Source organism: Scomber japonicus, chromosome 12 (assembly GCF_027409825.1).
Source record: "Scomber japonicus isolate fScoJap1 chromosome 12, fScoJap1.pri, whole genome shotgun sequence".
NCBI lineage: Eukaryota > Metazoa > Chordata > Actinopteri > Scombriformes > Scombridae > Scomber > Scomber japonicus.
The window spans coordinates 15,192,986-15,219,280 of record NC_070589.1 but is presented as its reverse complement, the minus strand read 5'-3'; the positions used below and the strand labels follow the sequence as shown (position 1 = coordinate 15,219,280).

The following is a 26,295-nucleotide window of genomic DNA, read 5'->3' as shown; positions in this document are numbered from 1 at the left end:
ACTTTTTTTCTCCCTTCCACATAAATGCACTCATATAATATGTATGTTGCATTCAATGTGCCAGAGCATTTTCTAACTATAGGTGTTCTTTTGTTGTTGGTTTCTTTTACCCAAATCACTAGACTACACAAACATATTTAACAATAATGCATTTGTAAATACCTAACTAAATTAAATATTACAATATTAAAAACAGGATTATACATATAGGGCAACTTTAATGACTATAGCCTAATAGTATATTATTTTAAAGAATGTTTTAATAGCAAGGCCACCGAAATCTGGCCACTTTGCCATGAATTTAAGAAACATAGCCAGTTAAAATCAATAATTGTATCCGTGTTTTGCATAAGTGAGACAAATGAACTCAAGTCGCTCACTGACACACACATAACATTTTTTGTTGTCCAGGCACTGTTTGAGGACAGAATTATAATGCGGGTAACCCGTAGGCAAAATGAGGCTGCCCTAAAGGTTGATGTTGAAACATACTTGGACGAGCCACTTGTCAATCATTTTCGTCGTATCCCATTGGTCCTCCCTCATATATTATCATTCCATCTTCTGCTGGGCTAGTCTGTGGGCTTTCCGCTGTCCACATCCGCAGCTAAGAATAGATCCCCGCGATTTGGTACTCCGATCATTTTACCTCCCGCTCGCAGACACAAAGCTGTGACATTTTGCATAATTTAAGAAAAACCCCGCATCAACACAGAAGCCGTCGAAACCTGCTTCGTTTGGTTAGTTAGTTATAGTTGAAATTGGACACCACTGATGTTTCGGCGTCCATGTCCACCCGTAGGCTGTGTGCGGCGGAGTGATACTTCATTGGAACCGACAATGTGGAGGCTGTTAAAATGTCTACTTGGAAAATGAAATTGTTACAATTTCGCCAACATTAGGGAAACGGAGTTAGACGAGAGTTATGGTCCGTGTTAGAGACGTGTTTTCGGTTTCGTGACGAAGACGACAACGAGACGAGGCGGGCGCAGGAGAGGTTCATATTGTCTTTCCTCATCTTCATCAAGCCCACAGACCGGACCACGGGGGGAAGGATCCTATCCCTAACTTTGTTTTTCTCTCTACTCCAGTCGTTCATTTCTCTGTGTTGGATGCTACATTATTCAATCCAGGTAAACGTTTGGATAAATACACACTCATAAAAAGCATGTGCATGTCAAAGAGAAGTTGTGTGTCACGTTGTAACCGGAGTAATAGTCAAGTTTTTAAGCGCATCGTTCAAGTTGCGTTGAGCTACCGCCGGGAAAAGCGGGGTCTTGGATCTTCGTCCCTTCGGCCTGAGCGAGCTTGCGGGTGGTTATTACGGAGTATTTGGAGCTCATGTGTGGTGGAAAAGACTTCTTTGTTCACTTCAATGGGCTCTAACGTTACAGCACATTAGCATATTACCAGACTGACTTAGCTCCCCCTCGGGATTGTGTTGTCTGTAGCAGTAGTGCGAAGGTTTAACACACAAATGCGTTAACGTTAGCAGAAAAACGTAAACGCGCACAGACGTCGATGGTTGCTTTATAATATTAACGATTAGCGGCTAAATTAGCGACGTCTTCAACCTATTCTCCACGTTTTCATGAACGTAGCATGCTCACTTTAACCCAAAATACAATTAAACCATGGCATTTTTGCACTTTCTTGTCAAAAGTATTACTGGGGGTATACATTTTTTTTTGGACCCCTCCACCCTCCTTCTCCTCCACATTTCTCAACAACAATATTAACAAGCGTTAAAACGCAGCTAAAGCCTTTTATTTCTGTATCATACACACTACAAACTCGTCTACTACCAGCTTAGTAAAACTGAAAAAATATATTTATATATCTGTATATTTCTTATGTTCTGACCACTCAGCTGAAACTTTGGTGGCCCGGGTCTTTGTGTTCATCAGTGGGGTGTCTCGACGTTGAGGGGCAGGCAACAGGTTTTTTTTTAAGTCCTTTTAAACGTCCCGCAGGATTTTAACCTTTTTACATGAGCCATTATCAAAAGCAAGCTTGGTGATAACAGACAGACCTGGTTTAGGGTATGAGATGTTGTAAGGCTATGTCTTGCTTTAAACTTTTCTCCATATGGGCAGGCCAAATGTGGGGGTGCTCAAGACAAGCGTATGCAACTTCCATTTGTTAGGAGGGGCTAAACACTTAATCCCCCATTTTGACCTCAGCTCAATGAGGGATAGAAATCGCTAGATTAGCTAGGGTCAAAATATTCAGGCTTCTTGAGACATTACTCATTAGTCGTTACTCAATTTGTGTTATTACCCGTTGTACCACTGTTTGGATTGCTTTTGGGTTTAGTGGTTGATTCCTTTGCCTTTGTTTTATTGTTTTGTGAGGAATCGTGTTTCTTTGTCTTACTTTTACTTGAGTGTCAAAAAGTATCTATTTCAATATAAGGGTATTTTTGGCAAAAAGTGGAACAAAATAATGTGATGAATAATATTTTTGTAATTGCTAAGAATAGCTTTACAGTAAGTGAAACTAATTTGTTTTACCTGGTGGTTTCTACTGTATTATTTTAAACTTCAAGAGAATTAGCAGTCATACTCTGAGGTGCTTGTTTCAGTTTTTGTTATTTTGGCTTTTGATGTTTTTCTTCACTGAACTAGCTGCTGTGCAACAAAACCAAACAATAGGTGAAAAGAGCAGTAACATGTATAACACATCCAATATCCTGTGCACATTTTGGAGTAGTTCGTAATGATCAGCTTTTGTTGAGACTGGCAAAAGGTGGAGGGTCATTTTTCAAGTCTGGATTGACCTTCTGTGAGCATTGCTGCTGTGCAGAGCAGTTTTCAATTGTCTCTAAGACTATATAATTATGCTTTGTTAACACCACCAATTCGGAGTGGCTAATCATGATATTCATATGAAGTTAAACATCTACTAACAGTATGTACCAGCTTTAGTACACAACCTACAAGACATCTTAATTGTATATTTTGCTTGCTTGCTCAAAAAGTTTAATCAACACCTCTGACTGACAAGAAACTCACATCATGATTTCTGTCAGCTGGTATATTCACTACAGTGCTGGTTGGAGCTGCAATGAATAATTGATTAGTTGATTAAAAGGAAATTAATGGGCAACATTTCTGGTTAAAAGTTTCAGTAATTTTTCAAGCAAGAATGTCAAATGTTCTCAAGTTTCAGCCTCTCAAATGTGAGGATTTGCTGCTTTTCTATTTTATATGTGTTTATATGTATTATGACAGTAAATGTAGGTTTTGGCCTGTGCAGATAAAACCAGTGAATTGAAAGACTGTGGGTTTTTGTGAAATTGTAAATGGCATTTTACCATTTTTTTTAACATTGAATGGGCTAGGAATGGTTAATTGAGAAAATAATCAATAATGAAAGTAATTGAATGATGCTATTCTATTGCATTTTATTACTCTCCAACTTCCAGTGTATAGAGTAGTGAGGGCCGGTTGTTTTTTGAGGTAGAGGAAGCAACCTGAGCCCAGGGCCTGACTAACAGTGCGGACACACAGACTCCAGCGAGCCTACAGCACATCTGTACTCACTGGACCACCACATGCTCCGGCTGGTGGGTGACGCACTGCGAGTTGGGCGGTGCTTGGTTTTGGCGCGTCCCTTTTCAAGATGGTGGCCAGATCACAAACTAAAATATGTTTCTTAAAAGCATTTGAGGTGAGAAATAGGAATATATGATTTTATATTTGATCAGCATGGCCTAGTTTGACATTTTGATCAGAGTTTGGTGCGTAATGCCAGACGGACTTATTCACATGAAGTTGAGGTTGAGTTGTGATTATGCAAATTCAGATACGATCAGTCGTTTTACACACCGTGCCGTATCCATCAAAATGAATGGGATCCATTGACTTCACATCCATCAACGGACGCCATGTGTCTGCACCTTAACGAGCACAGTGTGACCCGCGGTCACCCAAGTTAGATCAGGGCTATCAGGGAAACTCTTAGCAAATGGCTGATTTTTCATTACATGGTCTCAGGCTGAAGGATGTGCATCTTGAAAAGTCAAGGTAAAGCAGACAGAATGGTTTGGTAGTTTTGTATGTTGGCTGTCACGTTGTCCTCTTATCCTTTCTCACAATCACTTTGAGCCACATTAATGATTTTGAATCATCATCATCTATTGTGTAGAGCTGGAAGATATCAATATAATGACATTTTGATGCAAGTGTAGATATTGTCAGGGATTGTGTTTGTCGTGATATTTCTTGGTCTGGAAGGGAATTTTAATTATTTCTCGTTTTGATAATCATCATTTCCATTAATTATTATAACATTTTATGTCCCGGCTTTATTGTTGGGGTAAAGGTACAAAAGAGAGAGGCAACACCATGATCACTGACACTGATGTTAGCAAGTATCCAGTTTAACTATATTATCTAAACTTATTAACTATATTATTAAAGTTATTTGTAAGTGGAAAGTAGGACACCTGTAATGTGGAGTTGCACATTGCATTTTGTGCCTGCTTGTCTAAACACAGTAGCTGAAGCTTAAATCACGTAGCAGTTCTGCAACATGCAAATAGTTAATGACAAATAATGCTGTGTGTTTTTTAAGGAGTGCTGTATAAGTAAAGCTTAATAATCTTAATAATGCTGGCCTTAATGGTTAGCGGTTTAGACGATGTTGAACTGGACTTGTTTAAAATGTGCGGGGTGTAATTACTTGTGCGGTTGTCACATGTGGTTTTTTTGCAAAGTAATATGTGGAGGTGTTGTTTAGTCTTTTTGTTTCGGTCTCATCAGGGAAGCTAGTGACTAAAATCTGGTCATAACCAACAGGCTGATGAACAAAGCAATGGAAACAAGACCCAACTTTTGAAAGTAAAAAAGATAATTAACATTTTCTAGAAGCTGCGTCATTAAGTGATGACATTTCATGAACCTGTAGTTGACTGAACCAGCTGAGTGAAACAAACACTAAATGTCTAACCGTCATGATATTTTTCTTATGTAGCACCTAACCCCATCTCGGTTTTGATTAGATATTTCAGAAAGCACGCAGTCATTTCTAAAATATTGTCATATTATTGCAGTTGTGGTATTGAAAAACAGTGATATTTGATTTATAGCTCTAATTTGTGTCTTTGCTGGACACAATAGTCAACCAGCTTTACAAATGGGCAAAATATACTCATGTTCTCCTCACCTCTGTCTGTAGCCGCTTGCTGAGACTGAAAGGGCCAAGTGAACAGCAGCAGAGAATGGCTACAGTGGGAACAGACAAGGAGCTCAGCGACTTGCTGGATTTTAGCGCGGTAAGATATCTCTGAAGCTTGATTTTGATTGTTGAGTTTGCATCTCGGACAGTTCAGTGTATCCTCAGAGAATGACAACATTTTAACTTTGATAAGAAATCCTGAATGAACTTGTCAGATAGCTTGAAATATGATGGCATCCAGGTATTAGTCAGGGTTTGAAGGATTGTAGTGTTTTTTAAAATTTTATTTTAAAGCTTGTTGTGTTACTTTAGTTTCAGTAAAGTAAAGTAAAAGCTGGATTGCTTCATGTTCAGTGTAGCTGTTGGCTAATCAATGTAGACTAAAGAACAGAATAGTTTGAATTATCCCCCACATGATCTTTTCAGAGTTTCACATTGACTTGCAGCAGTTTATTCACAGTTCTTTTTTTTTTTTCATTTCAGATGTTTGAGCCTCCAGTTTCAAACGGCAAGAATCAGCCGACTACTCTCGCCAGCAGTCGCTTTTCAGGTAAGACAAAACCCTTTTTACTGCCGTCGTCCCTTTTAGCTTTACTGACTTGTAGCAATTACTTTTCTTCTGTCTTTTATTATTTCTTAATTTCTTTGAGTGTCTTTTTTCTGCCTGCAATGCTGTTGTGATTTAAAAAACAACAACTTTATTCTTGTGACTTGTGATTGTCTTTATTTAGAAAACAAAACATCAATAAAATCCCATTACAGTGAAATAAAGGGTTTGCATTCTTTCTCTCACCTGAAGCTGCTGTCAAATAGGCTTTTATTGCTTTGTAATGCTCTGTTTACTGACAGTAAAGCACCATGGTGTCACTACTCCATGCTCACTTAGTAGTGGTGCTTTGAACAGTGATAGAAAAGGAAATGTTCTTGCCCACCACACTAATGAATTGCTTTCTTGGTCACAGATTACATACAGATTTTCAGGAAAGATGTCCAGATTGTTTTATGTCATATAGATTAAGCGTCATCTCCTCTACTCTTCCTCGTCTTTGCCTTGCAGGTGTCCCCTCCCTCACCTTCTCAGCTGTTGCCATTCAATCACTCAGCACAAAGGCAGAGGGGTGGGGGTTGATGCTTACTCTCTCTGCTTACTCTGTGAAAAAGTGTATTCTCTCGTCCTGCAATCTCGCACCCCGCTCTTCCTCTCCACATAACTCGTTTTCACACAGCCATTATCCATCCTCGTCATCAACTTCACCAGCCCAGCCCTCGCAGTCAATTTTAAGACATGCATGCAGCTTACTATAAACAGACAGCCACAAGGAGACTCAAGATCAGATTGTTTCCTTTCACTTTGGCATTTCTGGGCGCTTCCTCTCTGTGTTGCTATCACACACAATAAGTGGAAAGCTTTGGCTCTATTTCTGCGGTGGCAGATGCACTTGCCCTACATGAACCCTTCTCTGTCACCCTCGTATCTTTAAAAGTGCAGTAGGTCTTTGGGCTGGCAATAGAAATGAAACAGGATATTGAAGCTAAGATGAAAGACAAAGCAAGCAGTGGTTGGGCGGGGTATAGGGGGTTCTATTTCTTCTATTCACTCGAGGGCCACTTGCATTTTCTTTTGTGACGGCAAGGTGCATGCTTACAAAAGACACACATAGATGTCATCAATCCAACGGCTGCTCACGCCATTGTCTCCAGACTTTAAAATTAGACTCCACCCAAAATCTGTCCTTTGAGTATCGCACACTCAACCTCTATAGAGTTGAAAGTTGGTGGTAAAAATGTTGCATGTAGCTTCTTCACAAAGAACAAACACTGTGGTCAGCTTGAATTCACGTCACTTGGATTCCTGCTGTGACTGTTTTCACAGCAGGGAAAAAAGTTCACATCGTCTTTTAGAGCAGCATCATAAAACACTGCTCAGCTTCTCCACCTGCACTCTCTCTGTGTTACTCAGGATTTATCCATACTGTGGTGAAACAGTGATTATGTGGAACGTACTGGGCACATAGATGGACAGTGGATAAGGGGATAAGGAAACAGGAGCGCTCTGAGAAGTTTCTCTTTTTTCCTCTCGTTGTAAAATCTCATCATGATCCATCAGAGGGTCAGTGTGAGCCACTCTTAGTATTTTAGGTGCAGTATCACTTTAAAGGAAATAGATCAATATTTTACAAAATATGTTTGAGTTCTTTTTCAGAATTAAATGAGAAGCTCAATGCCAATCGCACATCTGTTCAGTATGAAGCGAGAGCCAGTAGATGATCAGCTTAGCTTACCATAAAGACTGGAGGCAGGTGAAACAGCTCGGACACTCTGGACATAACGAGTTTCATTTAGTCTATAAACAATCAGAAATATAAAAACTACAAAAATGAGAAATTCTTGTACTGTGACAAATATTTAAAAATACACTCATCAACTGAATCTTGAACGTCATGCTGTAAGCAGAGATGTAGCACTGAAGTCTGGATGCATGGAAAGACTTTTTTTTTATCATTAAATTAAAGTTAAAGCAAGTAGAGCTACAATGTTTAAGTAATTAACCGATTTGCTTTCAATCATTCAATTAATCACCTACTATCTTCATAATTGATTTAGGTGTTTTGAGACGTTTTTGGGAAAAAAGTTAAAATCTTTTGGTTCCAGCATCTCAAACATTAATTTCTTGTTTCTTTAGTTTTCTACGACAGTAAACTGATTATCTTTGTGTTGTGGACTGTTGGTCAAAATGAAACAGGACATCACTGGCAAACAGTGATTGACATTTTTCACTATTTTACAACATTTTTATGAAATGAAGAAAATAATCAACAGATTAATTGATAATGAAAGTAATTGTTAGTTGCAGCCCTGAAGGCACGTAGCCCTAAAACTACATGTCTTTTTGTGAGTGGATCCTCTCATTTCAATCTCTGGAAGAAAAATAACAGTATTTCAGACAGAAAGGTCAGATCAGTACTGCTGCCGGCAGCATTGAGAATGATTTCTGAGGAAATTGCACCTTAGTGTACAAGTCACGTCTGTCTATTTGTAGTTTAGTTGGTAGTTATTCAAATTGTTCTGCCACATTAGTATCATGAGGCAGCAGCATGGACTTGGTCAGACTGTATTCCTGCTCTTTGTGGAGCAGCTGCCACGTGTTTTCTTTACAGAGTCAGTAAGATGCCTTTTTTCCCAGTATGGTTAGGGTTTTGGGGTATGTGGCGATTTAACATGTGTGGCTATGGGGAACCTCCCTCTTAGAGCCTTCAGTGAGGATTATATCTCTGCTCTGGTCTCATGTGCTCGGTACATTTTGTCAGATCCCTCTGACTAGTCGGTTAAAGTAAATTCCAGTGCACTTTCATTTTTTGGTCACTGGAAACCGAGAATCCTGAAATGTATTTTTAAACATTGGTAACGGGCTGAAATGCAGAAGGGAGATGATCCAAATTTGCATGAAATGTTCCATTTTTCAAACACAGATGTGTATGTGAAACAGAGACTTAGGGATGTTAAAGTCACAAGTAAATGTACTGCTTATATGTTCAGTTTCTGGCACATTTTGAGTGTCTATAATTTTACAGTGTCAGAACAAAGACGTGGAAATATAAGATGAACTGTGTATGTTAATGGGCACAGCGTGTTGTGTCTAAGTCTCCGGTGACTCACAGGTTAAAACAGCTTGGCCTGTGTTATTGTACATTGTTCAGTATTTCATTAACAGTGTTCACTCTCTGGAGATTTGATCTGACCTCATGCTTTGTGTCTGCGTGACTCACTTTGCCGAGGGAAGGAAGAAGGTGTGTAGACAGAACGATACACTCAGTTATAGGTGCCGGGGGCAATATTCCTGTAAAAACTAAGACATGTCTGCAAGTTCGGCCCATGTATGTGTCGGAGTTTTGCTCATGAAGCCTATGACTCAGGCTCGCTGTCTGTTTCCAGTATCTCTTCCTGTGTAATTATAGACTAGCCATGCTTAAAGGGGCGTTGCATGCTGGGAGAAATGCATTGGGGTAGAGAATTTGTCTGATGTTACTCACCCTTTTCTCCGTTTCTCTTTTTCCATCCTGCTAGTCTGAGTAGTGAACGACTCATGTTTATCTCATGGTTTTGGCACTCGTGGTCCCTAATGAAAATCTGTCTGTACACATAGACAGAATCATATGTAGGTTTTTCATCAGAAATGACGAGATTAATTGTATTTGAAAGTGTGATTTTCATCTTTACCTCATGAAATGTCATTCCAACCTGAAAACAAGATGGACTGCATTTGACTCAGTGTGATATATGTTATTTCAAACCAGGTCAAAGGCACATACTAAAAAACAAATGCAATGTGTGAATGGCACTGAAGGCATGTAAGAAGAAAAGTAGTCACAATCAAGGAGACCCTGCTGGTCTTGAAATAGTAAAGAAAAGGAAATCCTAACAAAAAAGGTTCCATCCCGTGGTCTGTTTTTAAGACTCTTTTTAAGATTATTGTCACATTTATATCCTAACACCAGAAATGAAACCGTAAAATACAACGACGCTAATTAAATCTCTGTCACCTGATCATCAAACTTCTGTTTCCAGTACATTACTATATGCAACAATCTCTCATAAGGAGGACATTACAGAGGCAGCCACCTGAACAGCAGATGTATAGACAGGGAGAGGTATGGAAACTTACAGAGTATGAATCTGGTGCCTTGAGATGACGTCCCGAAGGATCACACAGATGAGCCTCAAGCATAAGAACGTGTAGTGGGTGTTACATGGTGCAGTTTTACAGGAAAAAATCAGGCAAGCATATCTGTCTATCAACTGCAGCATTTTGTTAAAATACACAGAGTGTCTAGTTGGTGTACTAACAGCTTCTACCTGCTGAGAAGATCTCAGTCAGAAGTAGAAGAGAAGGAGAGAGGGCCAGTGGTAGGTTGACCTAAGGTCTCTACATTGAATGCCTGAAGTAGGAGGAGCAGGGAATCTAGTGCAGCTATGGAAGCCTAATGATGCAAAAAGTAAAATGAGTCATACTACTAAATTATAACCCAATTTATAAGTATGTTGTTCTACTTGTGTATTTATGTGATACAGGATTTGTGCAATTTACTTTTATTTGTGTTTTTTATTAGCAATATGTTATAATTTGTGATAACTGGATTCTTTATTAATTGATATTTATATATTAGAATAGTTTCTACTCTTTATAATTTACTTTTTGGTATTTGTGATTGTATCTAACCTTTGTATTTATGGTTGTTATTTCCATAAATACCAAAATGATCTATCTATAAAATGTCTTTCTATATGGGGAAACCTTTTACAGTGCTGCATACTGCATATGATAATTATATATTTAGAAAGTAGAACTGAAGTGATTTTTTGTGAATTTCAAATAAAAGAAGAGTCATATATTTCCTCATTGAAGTTTTCTTGAAAATATAATTAAAATCTCGTCTCGATCTCGTGAACCCAATATCGTGTCTCGTCTCGTGCGCGGAGTGTATCGTCACACCGCTAACAGCAACAGTTCTGAAAAGCAGCAAAAATTGAAGAGTTGTTTAATATTTTTTCCTCCATCTGCTTATCATTCAATCGGTTAATTAGACTAACAGGCGTTAAAGAATAATGTAAATTAACTCATATATTCTTTCTGTCATTTGTCGACTCCCTCATGTAGCTTAAACATTTTTTTCATAATAGTTTTCTTTCTGGTTTGAACTTGCATGAATTCTCTCATTATTTCCTTCACACTACCCACTGATTTCACAAGTATCACCTGTTAACCACATTAACTACATCACCAGTATGGAGAAAGCTATTCATATTTTTGTTGTACTATAATACACCCTTCTGTTGTGGACTAGATGGTGACAGTTCACACCTCTTTTTCTGCTGCCTCACAATCCTCAGTCCTCCCTAAAGAGGAGAAAAATACCACATGTTCACATCTAGCTAATTAGCTTTGAATATTTTTCAGACCGTTCTGATACACTACATGGTTCAGATTACACAATAACAATAATGAAACGTGGCCCCTTTTTATTATAGTCACCCCAAAAATAACCATTCTAATTTTATTTGAAGCTGCAACTCATTTAATTCAGTTTGGTACTTAAAGGACCAGTGCGTAGGATTTAGTAACATCTGCAGTGAGGCTGCAGTTTGCTTCCAACTGACCTCTCACCCCTTTCAGGCATGTAGGAGAACCTACGATGGCCGCAAAAAGCGCACAAGTCCCTCTCTAGAGCCAATGTTGGGTTTGTCCATTCTGGGCTACTGTAGAAACATGGCAACATGATGGCCTCTGTGGAAGAAGACCCGCTCACCATAAAGATATGAAGGGCTCATTTAAAGCTAACGAAAACATTCTAATTTTTAGGTGACTATACACTAATGAATTATAAATGTTATATTCCATTTCTGCTTATAGGTCCTCCCTAATCTTACATAGTGGGCCTTTTAATGAGATGAAAGATGTGTATGTAATATTTAATGCAGTTTATAATGAGCTTTTTCTCTCTGGTCAGTCTTCTTTGTCTAAAAAGCTTCTTGTAAACGGCACCCAACGACACTGAATTGGAACATTTTTCTCGTCGTGAGCGTGGGTCTGATGACCTACACAGCAAACTAGTGGTTCATGCTTTTTCTTTATCGTCTTTGATTGACGTAGAGAGTGACAGTCAGCCATAGAGAGGGGACAAGACATTGTCTCCTTCATCTCTTATTCCGCTGGTGTCGTGCTTATAGATCACAGTTGTCACAGCAATCTAGCAGCTCTCAGTGCTGTGGACCCATCATTCTGTTCTACTGCTGATCCTGTCATGATTCAAGCCTGCCTCTACCCCCCTCCCCTCTCCCCTCTCCGCTTTTTAATTAGACAACAAAACAAAAATATGAATATTCATTGAGCTTAGCTTCATTAATATGCACAATTATGCAAATCAGTACACAATTAAGCTTCAGCTTTCCCCCAGAGATGCTGTGTTGCAGTACTAGCGGAGATTGAGAGAAAGGGGACGGGCAGAAATTTCTGCTTCACCAATCTTTAAAATCACTCCTTTCAAACACAGTCACCTCTCTGAAAGCTGGTGTGCTCCAGCCAGGGATAACATGTGTCAGCTATGTAAGACTGAGACCATGCGACTGTGTTAAAGCAAAGGTGTGGACCAAATGTGAGAGAATAGATGGTCTATGAATGACTGTTGCCATGGGAAAATGTAAAGGAGCCGAGTGGGAGAATGAAGAATGTCGAGGATGATTCTGGGAGCCTCATACTGGGTGTTAATTATTCAAACTTCCTACAGCTCATATCCACGCTATGTGACAGCGCTGTCACTATGCTGTCAGTGTGAGCTGTGAAGTGAAGCTCTTCAATGGAGGTTACTTTCAGCTGCCTGAACAACCTGTATCAAAGCAGGTCAACTTCATGCTCAGAAGTTACACTTAGTTTCACAAAGCAAAGATGAGAATCCCTGTTCAAAGTGTGTCTGCCATTTAGTGGTTAATAGGCCTAACCCAGTTCTTTGTCTTCCAGGTATAGATGAGAGGAGTGGGTCCAGTTCCTGGGGGCCAGGAGAGCAGAACAGTCCATCTTTCAGCCAGGGAAGGGTATGACTAATCTTTACTCATTACATTGAAACTGGACATGTAGATCATGATGTTGGGCTTTAGTACATCACTGAGTAATTTCCTAGGTTTGGGTGATCATGTAATTTATACCAGTTTCACAAACGCGTCTAATGTATGAGACTGGATGATGGAGTGTTTTTTTGTACAGTCTCTGTTCACACATGGCCTGACACCACACCCGCAGTTTCAAAACCAGGCTCAGACTGGAGTCATTGTCTATCCACTGTTAAAATTTACTCTTAAAGGTTAAAAAAAAATGGCGTATCACACATCAAACTATATTAGTACGATTGTGTTTGCACAGTGAGCTACACACCATGCAGGATGGCCTGTATTGATTCATTCACATGGACACACATCACTGTTTCTTTTCTTGTCTAGTTGCTTTTTTGTTAAAAAAGTGGAATTGACTGAGTTTGGTATTTTTATGTCCCTAAAGCCTCTGCTGTCTCTCCTTTCAGGGTTATGGAGAAGAAAGTATTTACAGTGAGCAGGAGGGCATTGCCTCTTCCCCGTCATTTGGATCAGGGATTGTTGGTAAGAGGGTTTAAATTGAACTTATCTGTTTTAAGTACTGACACAATAACTTTCACACAGTCTTCATTTGAAAAATAGAAGTGGAGGAATTCTGAGCCACTATTGTTCACTTAAGTGGAGAGTATGGTTGTTGAAGTTGTTGAAATACACAAGTCCATATCAATGGATGGCATGACTGAACCAAAACAATGAATTGGTTGTTTGTTTGAGAGAGCAGGTTATACACTAATGCACCACTGTAGGACAAACTATATTCATGCTTTGGTAGCGATGGATGAAGGGAGCAGGGTAATCAGGGACGTTGTGGAGGAGGGGTTTGTTTGTGTGTTGCAGTTTGTGTGTTCAGTGTGGGAGGGGGAGGGAGAGGGGGAGGGGGGAAGTGTAAAGGGCACCCATGCACAAACAAGACTCTCCCTCGGGATTACGGTGGCCTGTAGCTCCCCTCTGTTTAACTGTCACGGGAGGGGAGTGAGGTTGGGCACAATTGCCCCTCAACTGTTTATAATGGGCCAATTTGTTGTTGTTTTTGCTGTCCAGAGCCATAAATACCACACATCATATACACTCTCACAACAGATGGGAGGCACCCAAATGGAGAGAGGGGAATGGCCAGATTGTGATTTTATATTGACATAAAAGCCCAAATTTCATGATCATGGCCTGACTATATATCCCTTTTTCTTTACAGGGAAGGGTGAGCGAGGACCGTACTCCTCATTTGCAGGACAGGTAAATCATAGAAAGACATTAACATTTCTCTCCTTGTGTTTTAAAAAAAAAAAAAAAAGAAAAAGTGTCCCTCTTTCATTTTGTTTTCACTTTGAATTTACCTCCTTAATTGCATTATTTTGCGTAACTTAACTTTTAATTTCTTTTACAAAATCTACAGCCGGGCTTTATGCCCAGTGACATACCCATATCCAGTCCCAATGCCCTTTCCCCGTCTGGTCTGAAGTCCAACTCCCAGTTTTATTCCTCCTATGAGGGGAGCAATGCTCGCAGGCGACCCTCCCAGGACCCCATTGGTAAGATTTCAAGGGCCTGTTTCGGGTACAGTAATTAACACCATCTTAAGATAATCTGTTGTTACAGATTTAGTTTGTTTTTTCAGATGTATATTTAAGTCAGTGTGTGTTATCACTTCTCCTGCTGAGGTTTGTAGAAGTATCTCACTTCTGCTTAGTTGAAGAAAGTGAAATCACATTGAGATCTCAATTTGGAAAGTCAGTGAACAACATCAAATTAGAAAACCTTTTGATCAGGCATTAATGACTAGTCATAAGACAGATGGATGGATTGCTTCAGAAGGAAGGGGTGTGCATGAATTAATTCCTGTATTGACGATCTTAAAGTCAGAGCTGCAAAAAGTTAAGACCCCTGTGTGTTATTAATCTATTTTTTTCTTTCTGTGACTCTCTTGTTTCCCTCCCATCAGAATCACAGCCAAAAAAGATCAGGAAGGTGCCCCCCGGCCTGCCCTCCTCAGTGAGTACTCGCATCCAGAAATCCTGCAGCCCTGAACTGTATCTCAGCCCTCACAATCAGTCCATGGGAGCCCATGTTTTCAGATAACGCCCCTTTTCACATTCCATTTGGCATCTCAAGCCTCTCCTTGGCTTGCAGAGCACTAGTATAGCTGCAATACAGGGCATCCAGCTCCTACAGCTGTGTATCTGCACCACCAATGTTTTAAAAAAAAAAAAAGAAGGGGGGGGGGGGACCACACATTCACCCATTCACCCAGTCGCTCATTTGCAGCATGTATTTATAGTGAGTTGTATTTGTCAGCCCTTTACTTTATGGCCACATTTCTTCCCCTCTGCCAAGTATTCTCGTTAGATCACTGAAGGGAATTCATACTAGGGTTTGATGGTTCTTACTCCACCTCATTTTTTCCCTCCCACTCTTGCTCTCTGGGCACCCTATTTCCTCCTCTTCTCTGTTTCTTCCTCCTCCCCCCTCCCCCTCCTCGTCTCTAACCCCACATCCCCTCCCACCGCCTTCCTCTCCTCCCCCCGCCACCATGAACAACAGCCCTCCCCTTTCTCCCTCCCCCATCCCTCTATCCCAGCTGCCAGTGGAGTTGGCTGCCATCCAGGATTCGGCAGATGGTTCAGTAATTAGGAGTGCATCTCTCTGTTCCCTCTTCTCCTCTCCCCTCTTTCCTCTCCTTTTTCTCTCAGTTTAATCAATTAACTGAAGAAAACTTAAGTCCATTTGGATTTGAGTTTTTCAGGCACAGTTTGATACTTGATTTTCTTGTAGAATAGTCTTGATTGAGAAGGATGCAGCCGCTCAGAGCATTTTATTTCTTTATGACCCTTATAACGTGCACCATAACCAACTGCATCTCGCATTCTGTGGTCACATTTCACTGTGTTGAAAGAGTGTGAGTTATGTATCTGCAAACCACTCTCAGCATGTTTCTGTTTAAAATGATAATATGCAAGAGCCTTTCTGAGATGGGAAACAAAGCCGACTAAAATGACTGACACTGCACATTCAATACATAATGCTCAGTGCTCCAGTCTGCAGAAATGTTGCAACAAACAGTTTATTGAATTAAGTAGTAAAACCAGATTGTAAAAATAGATTCTTACTTAGGAAGGAACACATACTTTAAGATCTGTATTTAATCAAGTATTTAATGCAGTTGGCTTTTTTGTGTACAATACAATAAAAACTTTACTCAGTGAGTTCCAGGAAGTATTTCAAAAGAAAAATTGATTTGTGGTCACCCGCCTTGTTTAGCACAGTGAACTTTCTTATGAGTGAAAAGGAAACATGTAGCTACCGCATGCAACAAGTTAGATACATTATTTATCTACTTCATAATCACATCATGATTTGTTTGTTTGACTAGTGAAGATTTCAAACACTGAGCTGAAAAGTTAATTTTCTTTTCTGTGCATCTTGTATAGGTTTATGCATCAGCCTCAGGAGAGGATTTTAACAGGGACAATGCTGGCTACCCAGCCTCTAAGGCAGGAAACGTCTACCCACCACCATTCTACATGCAAGGTCAGTCCAAACAGTAGTTGGCCTCAAACCTTCCATTTGTTCATTGTGTTGGGTTGAAAAGTTCAGTGTGACCAAGACACTGGAAAAGATTACTTATGGCTCAATGTCTCACACACCTGCATTGATAATAATACTCTGATGTTCTTTTACTGTCAGTATGGTTGTGAAAGTAGTTCCCCATACTATCCTTCTGGAAGTTGTGATGGACGTAGGTGCTCTCGCCGTATGCCAGTGAACATCCTGTGGTGCTTTGGGGCTGAATGGTGCATCATGGTTGAATGAAGTGATCATAGTAATGTGACATGTCTCATATGTGGGCTTCATTGTCTTTTCATCTCCTGTGGCTGGTTATCCCTCACCCTTCTTGCTCCCCCCTCCTCTGCTGGATGTCCCTCTGACAGAAGGCCTCCACCCACCCTCCGATCCGTGGGGCTCTGCTGGGTCGATGGTTCAGCCTGGTTACTCTGCCATGCCGGGAAACACCCCCCATCTGAGCCAGCATGGGCCCTTCACTGCCATCAACCCACAAGACAGACTGGTGAGTTCTGCCTTCACACTGTGGATTTGTTTTTCCACAAGGTCTTTGACACTTTTTGACTAATGCGTCTTTGAGGGCATCTGTCTGGTTGTAAATTTAAATCTTTGGATGTTTTTGCTTCCAAGAAACGGCAGCCGCTTCCCCTCTCTCCCCAAAATTACCCCCTGCATGGCAGCGAGGTGAATGGGGCTCATCCCGCTGGCTTCCATGCTGGGTCCAGCAGCTTCGGCGTCCCTAGCCACACACCGCCTATTGCTGGCACTGACACCATTATGGGTAAACCCTTTTGAAATGTGTGCTTTTCTTTGTGAAAAGTGCTCTTGCAGTACCTTCACATAGCAGAATCGTTACTGAGCACAGCTTTTTGATTGAAATGCTTTTTCTCTTGCTCTCGACAAGCCAATCGCGGAGCAGTTCCTGGAAGTTCAGGTGATGAGATTGGCAAAGCCCTGGCATCTGTAAGTGGATAATTAAAAGCAATTATTCTTAAAATTCTCTCACATACTGTGAATGGTTTACAGTACAAAGATTCTGCAATGTAATAAATGTAAGGACATAGATTGAATTTCATCCAATTAAAAACAAACCTCTGTGTACAGATCTATCCTTCAGACCCGAACAGTAATGGCTACTCTCCGTCCCCATCTACTCCCTCCGGCTCTCCTCAGGCTGTGTCAGGTGAGTGAAACGCCCTAGTCATTTTTTCCTGTGGCCTCAAGGTCAGCTAGCTGTTTTGTTTGTTCAACCTTTCCCATATCCTGTTGTGTAAGGTGATGATAAAAATCTTTAAAAATGTACTGTTTTCAATCTAACAAGATTCATAGGAACAATGTAGCTCCATCTATTGGGATAAAAGTGAAAGTAAAATATTTCTTGATTGATTCTTGATTGTTGTGTATGTTTTATTGGCTTGTATTGCATTTATCATGCTTTAAGCCGGACTGGGTGTAGAATATTCTCAATTAACAATTTATGTTAGTATGGTTGATTAGCTTAGTTTAGGACCACTCCTGTTAAATCTGATTGGTTCAAGAAATTAAAACAACCCACTGATTTTTCCCGTGTCAATGAGTTCAGCCTGACCTCTTTCTTGTGTTGGCACTTTACCAGCATAGTGTAGAGATAGGTTTGGCATGCAATACTATGTCGGTATGTAGGTAATCTAATTTAGAAATAATTTTGTTATTATTGCTGTAAGCAGTACAAAGTTTTTGGAGATAATAGCACAGACAGTGAGTATCTATATGTAGAGTTGCAATAATTAATCGATTAGTTGCCAATGATTAAATTATCCAGCTACTGTTTTAAGTGAGTAATTGTTTTGAGTCATTTTTATAGGAAGAAATTTCCCAAATTCTCCAATTGCAGCTTCTTTTGTGTTCTATGACAGTGTACTAAATACCTTTTGGGTTGTGGACTGTTGGTCAGGACAAAACATGACATTTGAGAATCACCTGGGGCTTTGTGATGTACATTTTCTGACACAATATGAATCAAACAACTAATCAACTTATCGAGAAGATTAATCGATAATGAAAATAATGGTTAGTTGCCGCCCTATCTGTAAGTGTAACTCACGGTGTAAGTTGTCCATTCACAGCTTAACCTTCACGTGATCTTTCAGACATACACCATCCAAATTTAACTCATGAGAGAGGAAGGGAAAATACAGTTAAAGAAAACAAAAAAAAGGCGGGGTCACTTCCCCATTTGTCTCTACATTTAGTCCCTGATTGAGCTCATCACACACTTTCTACATCAAATACTGCTGCTGGCACAAGATGAGAGAGAAATAAATATGGTAATGAAACACATGAAATAAAGACAATAAAAGTCTTTGATTGAGCATGTATCATAAATAGCATTTGACCAAAATGAGTCACAAAATGCTACAGTGTGAGATAATGAAGGAGAAACATTATTTAGCTTGAAGCCTCAGTTGTACCAGTCATGTACACTGTAGATGACTGGTACTGTGAGTACGACATTAAAAGCCGACCATTTCCAGGAGGCATCTGTCCAACTAAGCCAATACCCTGTGAACGGAGGGGCAAGTCCATTTAGATAAATGAGTATCAACAAAAATCCACTGCTGAGTGTGGGGCATTACTTTTAGATACATTTATTTATTTTAATCTCTATTGACACAATAGTAAATGAGGGCAAATGTGTCTGAATATACCATGTGGTCTCTGTTTTCTTAAGGCTCTGCATCCCAGTGGACTCGGTCCTCTGGCCAGGCCACACCTTCACCTAACTTTCAAGGTGGAATTCAATCCATGGTGAGTCAGTCAACATGAGTTACTTTTTTGTCTGAGAGATGCTCAAAAGGTTTTTTTAAGGCATATTGTACAAGTAAGTTACATAGGTTAGAATCTCTCCTCATCTGTTGCTGCTCCTCCACCTCTGCAGTCTAATAAACTGGAGGATCGTCTGGATGAAGCCATCAATGTTCTTCAGCGTCACGCCAGCGGACAAGGAGTGCCAGGACTGGCTGAAATGCACAGCCTGCTGTCGTCTGGCTTAGGGTTACCTCCGGCTTTTAGCAGTGCAGCACTTGGACTTGCCAGTCGTCTGCCTGGACTGGTGAGATTTATGAATAGTAGCATCGAAAAAATATCTGCCAAAAGTTATTTTTATATCTTGACACATTTACCAACATTACACACATTTAACATGATAATTGAAACTCTGGTAAATTGTTGTCTTTAAGCTGTCCGGTCACCATGAAGACTCTGCTGGTCTGCCCTCTAGTGGAGGACTTTTGCATGGTCACCACGGCTCCACATCTGTCCAGCCAGGCTCTCAGCCTGAAGGTTTTACCAGTGAGACTTTCTAGCCTTTGTCCTTTTTTATTTATTTTTCATTTTAGAAAGAGAGCATTGAGTAATATTTTTTGGCTCTGTGTTTGTCTCATTTAACATTAGAGCTCAATACCGTTTTTGTTTTTGACTTCTCTGTGCAGGCCTGCCTGGTCTAAATCGTTCCAGTGGTAATGATATCAAACGAGAGAAGAAGGAGGACGACGAAAACTGCTCCATTACTGACAAGTCAGAGGATGAGAACAAAGACTCGAATGCCCACCTTGGATCAAGGTGCCGTTTGTTTAACATATCTTTTATGTGTCATAGCATGTAACCTTCTAGTGTCAGGAAGTTATTTTAAACCTGTCTAATGACCACACCAAATAACATCTAATTTTTTATTTATGGGCCCTGATCAAACTATACTTACAACAGTCAAGTTATCTCATGTATGTTGCCCTGTGCTTAATGTTATAAGACTCAAAATGCTGCGGTGCACTCATAACTATAATATAATATGAGTTATTTCTTACATGGTAGGAGAGATTTACCAGTTACAAACTTCTTCTTGGAATGTCTTCCACATATCATCATGTTAAGCTGAGAAAGAAGACATTCAATCATTTGAGACACACACCTTTTTATTTTGTGAGAAGAAATGTCTTTGGCTTTATTGAACCAAAACGTATACTTAGTGGTCACATTACTAAAAGTCACAGAAAGGTCAAATTGCTGGAAATGTAGCTCAAGTTATTTCAGTTTAAGTTCATTTTATTTACATGCCGAGATTTAAACTGAACCAGCAAACGTAAATACTTCTCCCTCAGTTGGGCCACACTTTTTATTATGTGTTTGAACAATAAATGTTTTTTTAAACCGTTAGCTTACATTACAGTTTATCTCATTACCTCACACCTAATAACTTATTCTTGCAAGTATTAGAAAAGCTTCTTTCATGTTAAATGGCAAAGTTAAATCTCAGTTCTTGCATTATTCAAATGTCTTAAATTTTTCTCAAATTAATTATAAGATTAATTAGCTGATAAATAGAATACATCAGTAGTTGGAGTGTAGCGTTATCTTTTAAAAGTGGAAATGGGGGATTAAAGATGTAAAACCATCTTATCCCATTTTAATGTTTAATGCAGTATAGTTCACACTGAAGACACATCATTTAGCAAAAAGTTTCTTTTATGAAGCTTATTTAAAGGATGCCAGCTTAAAAACAAGTATCTTTGATAAAGCTGACATCCTTACAGATATAACGAGGTTATGAACCTACTATATAATCTTGAAAGTAAAAGTACTCTCAAAAGACAATTACACAGCTAAAGGTTGGGATGTAATCTTGTTTATGAGATAAAATAAAGTTTGAAGTTTTAACAAAATCAACGAGAAATGAGATGATACTTTTCCCTTTTTAGGATCTTAACTAAACCTGCATTTCAACCTCAGTAACTTAGTTTGAGTTTTGGTGACGTAGTTCAGAGGTTGCATCTCAAATGAAGTCGTTACTTTTTAATCCTCTATCAGTTTAATTTGTCTCAATAGTGTAGGACACACGCTAACGTTAATGTTCAAAGAGGCTCCATTGTTCCCGTTACTGTGTGGTCAAAAAGAGACAATTAGCTAGTAATTGATGTCATTAAGTTATCTGGAGTTTAAGCCCTTGTGATGAGTTGTTGACGTCATTAGGAAAGTTTATTGCATACCATAATTAAGTAGTATGTAAATCAAAGTGAAACTGTACCCATACTGTTGTTTCCATCCCTCCTCATTTGCTGTTGGCTCTTCATTAGTCTGGATGATAATGATGATGATGATGAGGATCTGCCAGTGGAGATTAAGGCTGGGCGGGAGAAAGTGCGGAGGTTGGCAAACAACGCCCGCGAACGGCTCCGTGTGCGGGACATCAACGAGGCTTTTAAGGAGCTGGGCCGTATGTGTCAGGTCCATCTGAGCTATGAAAAACCGCAGACCAAATTGAGCGTACTGCAACAGGCCGTTAACGTTATACTCAACCTGGAGCAGCAAGTTCGAGGTTAGTGGGTGTCCAGGGAGGAAAGAAACGGAGGGAAAGGTCCTCTTCACAAATGAAAGCTCCTGCATGGCTTCACTTCCTCAGATCCTGACGTCCTGCTATTCATATTGATTCGCTAAATCCTTTTTAGATGTGAAGAATAATCTTGTTAGTCCACTCACACTGCTTAACAAATTATCCTTGCTTAAAGCTAGTTAATTTAAGCATTTTACATCTGGAAGTGCACTCTAGAAAAGTGAAGACAAGGGAGAAGGAAGTGAAGCCATGTAAGGGTTTTTTTTTAAGACATGCTCATTGTCCGGTTTATCTTAAAGGTTTTCATCCTCTGGTAACACATACTGGACTTTGTTCTGATGCAGCATGTGTTACCTTGTCTTACATTTGCCTTTCTGTTTCCACTATGAAAATGCTTACATGTCTCACCCTTTGACTGGATTAACACATCTTTCCGTGTACTCATTTGCTTTCTCCACCGTTGCCTCATTATGCTTTTCTTTAACTGTGGAGTTGTTTTGTTTTAAAGTTATTTTAGCTTCACAGACTTGAAATTACTTTTATGATTTTCTTTCTCTCTTCCTCTCTGAGCAGGCTGTCTGTTGTCATATCTATTTACCCAGCTTCAGCTTTGTTGCAGTGTCTGTGCTGCATGTCTTTAACCCATAACTTTTCCCACCCTATTTTCAAGACAAACCATTTTTCCATTCACTCCCCCATCCTCTTTTCATTTTCCTTTTTACAGATGGCAACAGTGACCTCCTCTTCCTCACATTCAGATAAATACATCTCCTACTGCTGATGTATTTAACATGACGCCCTCAGTCTCTGCCCTTGGCTTTAATTCTGTGGCCTTTTCTATGTGCTGTACTCGGCAGAGGGTGTCCACTTCCTCTCTCTCTTTCTCTCTCCCTCCTCATAACTTCTCTCATTCTGCTGGACAGTCACCATATCCCCTCGACTTTCAACCTGGACCCCAACAACCAAAAAAAAAAAAAAGAAGTGGTTGGTTAGACTTGTGGACAGGTTAAATAAGGCCAAAGGTTGACTGTTGCATCTCAATCCAATCTTGGTTTGAAATCTGCATCAAACTTGATCAACTTGTAACATTTCAAGTTTGATTTGAAGTGTCGGCTAGAAGTTTTATTCTTACAAAGGCTTTCTATACATTATCTACATGCTGTAGATTCAAAACATATCCGCTCACTCTCCCGCAGCACAGCCCCACTCCACTGGGATCTTCCTTGAGCAATTCCAGCGATCTTGTTCTGGGTTAAGAGTTTTGAGTTGGCATCATACTGTAAAATATTTGCCAGTAACAGCACAAGAATCCTCATGAGGACAAATATAAATAAAACCAGTCTGACTGCATCTTTTAATGAAATGTCAGCGTAGGTTCAGCAAGGGTTGTGATTTTGGGTTTGTTAACCAGCCCCTCCAACCCCCTCCCCCTCTCCTCCTGGCTGCAGCGTTGTCACGGTGACCGATGAGAACCTGACTGCCGAGGAGAAGGAGCAGAGGGAGCGTGAGCGCCGCCTAGCTAACAACGCTAGGGAGAGGGTGCGTGTGCGCGACATAAACGAAGCCTTCAGAGAGCTGGGCAGGATGTGTCAGGTTCATCTGCAGAGCGACAAGGCCCAGACCAAGCTTGTCATCTTGCAACAGGCTGTCCAGGTCATACTGGGCCTGGAGAAGCAGGTGCGAGGTAGGTCAGTCGATACAGCAAGGCCACATAGACCACCACCCATCTCTTATCATAGCTGCAGAAAAAAGCCACCAGAACTGAAGAAAATCTCTTCTTAAAGTTTGTCACCTACTGTGTAACATCCACTTTTTCTTTCTTTTTGCTATTTGCTGTACTAATTGAGAAAGGAGACGAAAGGGAGAATGCTTGAGGAAGGAAATCCCTGCTTTTCTGCCACATGCCTGTAATTCTCATCCCCCTATTCACTTTCTTCTACTGTTTTTCCCTTTTTCTCCAATACCTCCTGCACGTTTTGACTCTTGTATATTCAGAAATGCTTTAATGTCTTAAAGGATTTTTAAGCACACTAGTGAGAAAACTCTTGATGTTGTTTTTTAATATGATGTATGTTTTTTTCAAAGAGCGTAATTTGAACCCAAAGGCTGCATGCCTCAAGAGAAGAGAAGAGGAGAAAGTGTCGGGTGTGGACCCCCAGATGCAGCTCAGTGGGGGTCACCCAGGTCTAGGAGGCGATGGACACAACTCTGTGAGCCATATGTAATTCTCAGGTCAGTCTTCAGTTTAATTTGTAATTTAAGTTAACTTGATCAAAATACAATGTTTTAATAGATTATTATGAGCTCAATATGTGTAGAAGTCTTTGTGTAGAGGGGTATTCATTCATTTGTCTCCTTTCTCTTCCAGTTCCTGATGATTGTACAGCCCTTAGAACACGTGGCCTTAATCTATCATTGTCATGCATCTCAGTGTGTGTTAATCAACTTTTGGAAAGCACACACCTCATTACTGACAAAGGAGGTGGCCACATTCCTGACGATGAATATAAGAGTAACAAGCACACTGATACAAAAGATTTCTGAATCTTTACATGACATCACTTTGAACCGAGGACGCTGGTTTGGAGTCGGTGGCAATTGGACATAAGGACATTCTTATGATCATGTTTTTGTAAGACATTTAAAAAAAAAAAAGTTGCTTTACACGTTGGGAGCAAAACTTGTTTGGATCAAATAAAACTTGCGGATCAATTGCTCATGTGAGCAAAGTTAGGATTTGTATTATTGGATAATGATTTGGCATTCCCATCTGAAAAGGAGGTCTTACATTCTTCACAAGCAAAGAGGGACACTCGGGTTTGAATGGCATGTGTGTCTGAAACAGGCCTAATGTGTAGTGTTTGGTAAGATTTAAAAAATGGCCATTATTACTATCTTCTTTAGTGGTTACTGAACAACATCCAGCCATGCTAGCAGCATTTAAAAGACTGACCGGGCAATCAGAGAGCTGACTCCTCTTTTTGATATGCTGGTAATTCTGGGTGTATTTTATAATTTTCTTACTTTGGCTGAAAGGGTAACACGGTCAGTTTTTTTCTTTTTAACTGTGGATCCCTGAGTCTTGTCTCTAAGTCCTGTACATCTGTTATTGTCACTGCCATGCAAGTGGAATGGAAAAGACTGCTGGAGGAAGACCCGCCACTGACATAAACACGAGCACTCATTACCAACACAGGATCCACAATGATGTTGAATAACATCTGCACACGGATACCCCAACCATCCCTCTGTGAGGCTGTCGACTCGAGCACACAGACGTCAAAGTTGTTCGTTCTCAGCCTCAGTCACGTGTTCAGTATAATGCAGCCACTGTTAAAGCACAGTGAGCTTACTTAACGTCATTGTGGTAAATTACATTTTGCTAGAAGACGGAAATAACGGAGTATTGAAATGGAGCGAGTGTTAATGCTACTCAATTGCCATTAACTGACGTATTTTGGTTGTTGAGAATTTGGTGTTTTTGTGTTGATTTTTTTCCCTTTTTGAAAAATTGAAAAGCCTGTTGTAAGGATCTTCCTTTTTTGTAGAATTGATTTGTCATTGTTTTTTTATTTTATTTTTTACTTTGTAAGATAGTTGTATGAGTTAGTTTTGTTTCCATTTGGAATGCTCTTTCTTTTTTCGTTTACATTGTTTAAATGTAAGACAGCGCTCAATTTAGATTCCAGGAACAAAGTGAGGTGTTTTCTGTTGTGCCGGGTGCTTGGAAATGTTAGTAATGACAAACAGCCTGGCTGTAACATCACATGTTGTGATATTGCCCCCTTTTTTTTCTTTTTCTTTTTTTTCTAATTACAAAAAACAAAATCTGTTTGAACATAAACCTGTCAGGCCAGTTGTAATTGGATTGTTCTGGTGTTTGCCACAGTTTTTCTTATAATGAAACAATGTTATTTCTTCAGCGCACCCCCCCCCCCCCCCCCCCTCTCCCTGATATCTTGCTCTCTGATGAGCTTGTTGATTAGTTTGAGGTTGGGACATTTAGGGGTGGTCTGCACAATCTGCAACATAATTCAGTTTCATTATGATATAAAGCATAAAATGAATCAAAAAGGGTGGCCTTAGTCATTTTCCTGACTTTGGGAGTTTTGATAATGGTTACTCACCAGTGCCTGAATACTTCTCTGCTACTTGGTGGATGATGTTGTATTTGAGGATTTATAGGTTGTACCTTTTTATAATACAGACATATACACAAATATATACTTCAGTAACATCTGACAGTGTCTCAAAACATTTGGATGAAGAATTACATTGATTGACTGCTTCAGTGTGTTATTACATGTAAGCTGACTAATAACCTGGTCTACAACTTTGACACTGAAATCTACTTAATACTTTTTTATTTACTGATTTTTTTTTTTTTTTTTTTTTTTAAATATATTTTTGTCCTTGACTGGCATGTGCATTGATATGTATGTACAGCTGTATCATATGTCCTTATCAGCTGATAAGTAACAGTATTTGGTTTACCTTGCCCCATGGACAAGCCCCAAACATTATTTTCTTTGTCAGTTATCTTTTGCCAG

General features: G+C 39.8%; 1 protein-coding gene across 2 annotated transcripts; it reads left to right on the top strand.

Annotated features, from left to right (window-relative positions):
• The first annotated feature begins 826 nt into the window (after positions 1–826).
• tcf3a (transcription factor 3a) lies at positions 827–26,295 on the top strand. Of its 2 annotated transcripts, none has more exons than XM_053329776.1 (20): positions 827–1,133; positions 5,182–5,278; positions 5,665–5,731; positions 12,695–12,768; positions 13,251–13,326; positions 14,015–14,055; positions 14,216–14,351; positions 14,762–14,811; positions 16,248–16,347; positions 16,749–16,885; positions 17,011–17,161; positions 17,285–17,343; positions 17,485–17,563; positions 19,091–19,167; positions 19,298–19,471; positions 19,599–19,710; positions 19,851–19,980; positions 23,194–23,429; positions 23,831–23,977; positions 24,114–26,295. In XM_053329776.1, exons 2-19 carry the CDS (start codon positions 5,225–5,227, stop codon positions 23,968–23,970), a joined length of 1,893 nt encoding a protein of 630 aa, XP_053185751.1. In that variant the 5' UTR covers positions 827–1,133; positions 5,182–5,224; the 3' UTR covers positions 23,971–23,977; positions 24,114–26,295. The 2 variants fall into 2 exon arrangements, with proteins under 2 accessions (XP_053185751.1, XP_053185749.1); XM_053329774.1 differs by lacking the exon at positions 23,194–23,429 and adding an exon at positions 21,489–21,730 and having other exon boundaries at positions 828–1,133.